Below are 5,895 nucleotides of genomic sequence, written 5' to 3'. Positions count from 1 at the left end.
AGAGTCAGACAAGGCAGTTGCATTCCCCCTTGGGAAGACACTTCGTCTTGGAAGAATCCAAAAAAGGGATCACCCAGTGCTGCAAAGGCTCCTGAGCAAAGCCCTGTCATCTTTCAGGTGTCATTTCTCAACATATTTTATATTCTGAAAATCTGAGGCAAGAATGTCATAATGAGAGATTCGTGAGGACTTCAGACTGGGAGTTTTAAAATGGTTGTACTTCACTGCTCCTTTTTGTACCATATAATCCCAGACTGGTTTGGGTTGAAGGGACCTTAAAGCTCCTCCAGCTCCAACCCCTGCCCCGGGCAGGGACACCTTCCACTAGAGCAGGTTGCTCCAAGCCCCTGTGTCCAACCTGCCCTTGAACACTGCCAGGGATGGGGCAGCCACAGCTTCTCTGGGCACCCTGTGCCAGCGCCTCAGCACCCTCACAGGGAAGAGCTTCTGCCCAAGAGCTCATCTCAGTCTCCCGTCTGGCAGGTTAAAGCCATTCCCCTTGTCCTGTCCCTCCATCCCTTGTCCAAAGCCCCTCTCCAGGTTTCCTGGAGCCCCTTTAGGCCCTGGAGCTGCTCTAAGGTGTCCCCTTCAGGAGCCTTCTCTTCTCCAGCTGCCCCAGCCCAACTCTCATAAAGAGTTTTATTACCTTTCCAAAATACTTGTCTCTACCAAATTACTTCTATTGTTCCTCTATTGTGCAGCAGCCCCATTGCTGCATTCCTTCGCTCTTGTATTCTGAAGGTTCTTGTTTCCCAGCACTGTTGGGATTTTACCTCAGGAAAAGGCTGAGCCTACCCCTAGGAGCACCAAACACGTCCCACTGACAAGCTTCACTCATTACCCTGCACACTGGCCCCAAGGTGCTTCTTCACATGCTGCACTGCACGATCGCAGATGCTGTCTGTCCAACCTTAATCCAAAGGATGTTTGGAGTTTAGCTGTGCTGCAGATAACTCCAGCTGTGGCCTTTCAGCTCTCTAAAGAGGCAAAACCAGCCTCTCCCTATACCCACCTTGCAACCTTCAACTTCAAATGGACACCTGCCGAAAACTGGCAATTATCAACCTTGTCTGGCTGGATTTTTACCTCCCTTATCTGAGGCCTCCCTGATTGCTTTTCCTCCTCAGCCCCGAAGAGCTTACCAAGAAAATATACAGGAGGGCAGCAGGTATTAACCTGCAACTGTTCATCGAAAGGAATCGAGTGTCATGTTGGCACAGCAAAGTTGTTAAACACATTGCAAAGGTGAGCAAGAAGCTGCTAAGAAAAACATATCATTGACTTTAAAGCACGGGTTTTAAAATGAAGTTATATTAAAGGCTTTTGTTCTGTTTCTGCTTGCAGTGAGCTGCCAGCTTAATGCACTGAACTCCAGGGTAAGAAACAAAGGCTTGAGAGAACCACCTCTGGATTTAGTCTGCAGGATGCTCTTACTCCATCTAGCAGTTTGGCAGAGATGCTCCATCATGTTAGTTTGCTTCTTTCTGTGGAGGAAACAACTGTCTCCTCTTCAGTAGAATTAAGATTGACATTAGAACATGCAAGTCCTCGATAGGAACTTCTCACCCTGCCTTCATTCCGGCCTCACCAACCAGGGGAAGAGGATTTGCACAACTACAAGATGAAAAAATGATAGAGAAGGTCTTAAAACGTCCTGCAGAGGGGACAGTTGAGGAAGGAACTGCACACTTGTCACTGACACAGACACAATCACGTCCCACCTCTTCCTTCCTGTCCCCACCAAGCATCCCCAGCTGCAGGCCAGCGATATCCACTTCTGACCCCCAGGAAGGGAGAGTCTGGAACCAGTTCAACCAGCACCAGCCCTGCTCAGGTGTTAACTGGGAGATCACCTAGCCAGGCCTCAAGCAGAAGACCAGCTCTTTCTCCTCTTTCTGCCCTCTCTGTGGCAAGGTACTGTCCTTCACACATACCTCTGAAAGCTACAGTTATCTGTGTGGACTGAAGGCTCTCCCCTTAAATCTGCTGAGGGAGCAACTGAAGAAGTTTAGCCAAAACTCTTCTCTAAGACAGCTTTCCAGGGCTTCTTTAAAACCAGATCTTGCAGCCTCCTGCGTGTTTTGTTTAAGCAGCACTGAGAGATGATCTTAAACTCAGGCTCAAAGTAAAGGAAAAGACCTTTTGGCACAGCCATGGTGAACCAGCATCAAATAAAGCATCTTGCAGCAAAGGGTAGATAACAGCAGCTTCCCCCACCTTCCAAACAAAGAGATTCACCAACCAGTTTGAATGCTCTTGCTGGGGCTGCCTGGGAATTCGTTTCTTCCAAGTATCTCTCCCATGAGAAGGCTTTGGAATCCTTGTATCCTAGAAAAACCAGAGAATTACCATTTAAGTAAGAAAAAACCAGGTTTATTGTTATAAACAACAGAAAGGCAGCTACGTAACACATGGTTATTGGGTTAATTTAGCACTTACAATGGATGGGACTGGAAACTGGTCTGTTTATTCACACACATCACTTAGAGCAAGTTTCCCCACAGGGCTTTAACCCTGACCTGAGAAACCTCAAGAGTTCATGTGTGTACAACTTCATCAACCCTTACTCTCTAGAGAAAGCTGCTGGTGAGAGGGTTCTGTGACGTGCAGCAGCATCACCTGATTCATTCCCTTGTTTCTTAGCTACTCTATGTGTGAGTGCCTGCAAGACTGTAGGAACTTCTCATATCTTGCTACCTACTCACCCATAGCTGCGGAAAACCTGGAGTCTGGAGATAAAAGGCTCCATCACTGTCACCACAATCTCAGACACCTACATGGGTGTGCTGCTCTAACAACAGTGGGATGTCTCTCCCTGGCAACTACATTTAAGAAACTGCTCTACTTCTTTTCCCCCTTCCCATTTCAGTAATTCTTAGCCTCAGTATTGTTTCCTTTTGGCAGAGGGTGCAATGACTAAATGCGTTAGACAGTCTGCAAACTGCTGCATGTATCTCTCTCAGCAGAGACATCAGAATTGACTGCAGAGACTGCTGGGGGCACAGGCAATTGTGCTAGGAGATGAAGAACTGCACGCCACAGCCCTGGTGCACGTTCCAGGAGCAGGAGCAGATGTGGTGTTGCTGAAGAGGAAGCGTTTACAACCTCCTCTGCATCAGCAGCAAAGGCACAGAGGCTAATTCCCCCAATGCAGAGGGATGTTATTGTGCCATCCACTCTACTACAGAGGAATTCTTGCTCCAGGGCTGTCAATTTAGCAAACAGCAGACACCATTGTTTTCTATTTGTTATTTTTAAGGTGAATGAGCACTCCCAAGGCCTGAAAACAACACTGATTTTCCTTTGCGTTCTGTCCTTTTTCATTTGCCAACATTCTCTTCATTTACTGAATTCCAGTGCAGCAGAAAGAGATGTGACTTCAGTTACTCCTTCATTTCCACAAAGCCCATCTGTGAAATCATAACACCGAGTCCTCCTGCTTCCAGCTCACCTTAAATGCTGCAAATACTTCAAGGTTCTTTCCCTTCTGAAACCAAATACAACTACAAATCACAACCCCCCATCCCAGTTCTTGAAAGAGCTATGAAACAAAATAAAATGCAGTGGTCAGAAGAACAAAGACTAATATTGTTCAGTCTGGAGAGCACTGAATGGAACCTGGAACTTGCAAACCTAATTATGTGGAAGGAAAGGTTGCAGGTTACTTGACTGAGGCAGGAAATAAGTCTCACTTTCAACATACCAGGTGGTGTTGTCAGTGGGGTTCCAGTTTCTTGGCAGTAGCCAACAGGACGGATATACGGGCTGCTGGCTTCACACCTGAATCAAAGAGGGAAAGTTGGCACCAGTCAATTTCCAAGCACCAGGAAAAGCAGAATCTCAAATGCTGCCTGACACGCCTTCGCTGGCTTAGCAGATGCTTTCAGTGGGTGTGGAAGACAAGCATTACCTCGTCAGAATGTCTAATGCCAAGTGTTTAAGGCGCTCAAGCTGCCCCCAAAACTAGGGAGATATAAAAGAAAACGTCTGGCGCTTTAAAAACCAACACGAAACTCCCCACACACGGACTACACCAGCCACAGGGATCATCCCAGGCCATCCCAGCTAAAATGAAAGGAAGCTAAGAAGCAAAAACTAAACCCTCGTCCCTAACTGAAACACCATCACTGTGGAAGAAGGGGAAATGATGTGTAAGGTCTTTGCCAAGAACTGCACATAATCCACTAACTCGAGCTGAAACCTAGTGCTAGTTTGCCTGGTTCCCACTCTAATTGCATGTTTAGGCCTTCTGAGTCCCTGAAGGTGGTGACAGGCCACTGTGAGACAGCCCCTTTTGTCACATCTGCTCCAAGGAAGGGACCAAAGCAGCTTTCAGATCTAGGAAAAAGCCTGTGTGTTTTCAGCCAAGCTCCACTTTGAAGCTTTGTTTGCCTGTGTTTCCCATTAAAATTTTCAAATTCCAACCAAAACATGGCATGGAAACAAAGCTTCACTGGCTCCAATGGTAAAGGGATGAGATCTAAAGTCCTGCAAATGAAAACCCCAGTGTTACAGAGCTCTCATGACGTATTTATGGCAGAGAAAGAAAAGACAAACTTGCCACCAAACAGGTGAAACAAACAGACAAAAGGAGATGGGGAGAGAACAGAGAATAGTGATCGAATCAGGGCTGGTTTGATAAGCATGTGCCTTGTGTTGCTTTCACAAGCTCAAAGCAAGTTAATCCCTTGATGTAGGTTGGTAAACAAGAGCCAAAAAGGCAAAACAGCTCTTAATATTCCACCTGGCCCCAGCACAAGGGCCGGGGATCAAGATTCTCAGGTGCAGAACAACCATAGTGCAGGTCAGGATTTAAAAGCCTCACTGTTGGCAGGCATCTTTATTTTCAAAGGGGTTTAGCCAAAGTCTGCTGAAGCAAATGGAAATGACTTTTACTGATTTCAGTACTGCCTGCTTCCAAGTTGGCAGAGAGACATGCCAACAGCCACTGCTGGTCCTGGAGGAGACACGTTACCAATTCCAGGTGGGATCACCAGTGGAGCTTGCTCTTGCTTTAGCTCTGCCGAAGGAATGGGTAACGTGGGCGCTCCGTGACCTGACCCAAGTCAACCAGAAGCATTCCCTCAAATGCTTCTTCCCTTAACTCCTTCCCAGGCAGTTCAAGCTCACCTCACTCGTGTTGCACTGAGCCAACTTCCCCCAGTCACAGGGGAAGCTACTGGGCAAAGCACCCTTGGCAAAAACCCACAGCAATCCCTCAGATGCTTGAAAAGTGATTCAAGATCCCAACTTTAGTGACTACATTTAAAATACGAGATACTACCCTTAGTGGAAGAGTGAAATAAACCACAGTCTGCTTGTAGGGATGTATTAGAAACAGCATCTCTTTACCAGTAATCGTAACTCTCATCCCAGTTATCAAAATGAATCAGCAGGCGGTTATCCACCATGTCCGTGATGGTTGCGACACACATCAGCGACGGGTTCTTCTTGTCCACTGCCTCCAGCTTCATTCCCAGACGGAAACCAGAAGGGGTGACAGGCTGAGGAGCAGGACATGAGGAAACGGACATCAGCCACATTCTGGGTTAGGCCATTTAAATGACCCTTCTCAACTCATTTGTTGCAGGTTGGAACCCCGAAACCCACACACCAAAACACACACCAGTTACCAGCAAAAGGGCTACAGACAAGATTTCCATGTGTTCTGGCAACAATTGCTATTATTTCTAAGGAAGAGCTGATGTAGCTGGGAATAACAGAATCTCCAGGTATCCAACATCACTACAGATTCCAAGGCTAAGATGCACACGCCTTGCAGTGATGAGTAGTGGCCGAGGGTGTGAGCATTGCAGGTCCTGTCTTACTAGTGGAAAAGTTAAGAGAGTCTTCAAGGCACACAGGTGACAGTTGGAAGCAGAGCAGAGCTGCACA

General features: G+C 47.0%; 1 protein-coding gene across 1 annotated transcript in view; it reads right to left on the bottom strand.

Moving 5' to 3' along the window:
• The window catches only part of LOC104407229 (lethal(3)malignant brain tumor-like protein 4), a 37,191-nt gene that overhangs the window by 18,182 nt on the left and 13,114 nt on the right, over window positions 1–5,895 (bottom strand). The window contains exons 10-12 of the mRNA XM_010016452.1: window positions 5,353–5,504; window positions 3,704–3,780; window positions 2,243–2,328 (exon numbers count right to left, since the gene is read on the bottom strand). Of these exons, the coding sequence (XP_010014754.1) occupies window positions 2,243–2,328; window positions 3,704–3,780; window positions 5,353–5,504 (315 nt within the window). The remainder of the gene's footprint in view (window positions 1–2,242; window positions 2,329–3,703; window positions 3,781–5,352; window positions 5,505–5,895) is intronic.

Source organism: Nestor notabilis, unplaced genomic scaffold, assembly GCF_000696875.1.
Source record: "Nestor notabilis isolate BGI_N333 unplaced genomic scaffold, ASM69687v1 scaffold13466, whole genome shotgun sequence".
Classification (NCBI taxonomy): Eukaryota; Metazoa; Chordata; class Aves; order Psittaciformes; family Psittacidae; genus Nestor; species Nestor notabilis.
This window is presented reverse-complemented; position numbering and strand designations above follow the sequence as displayed.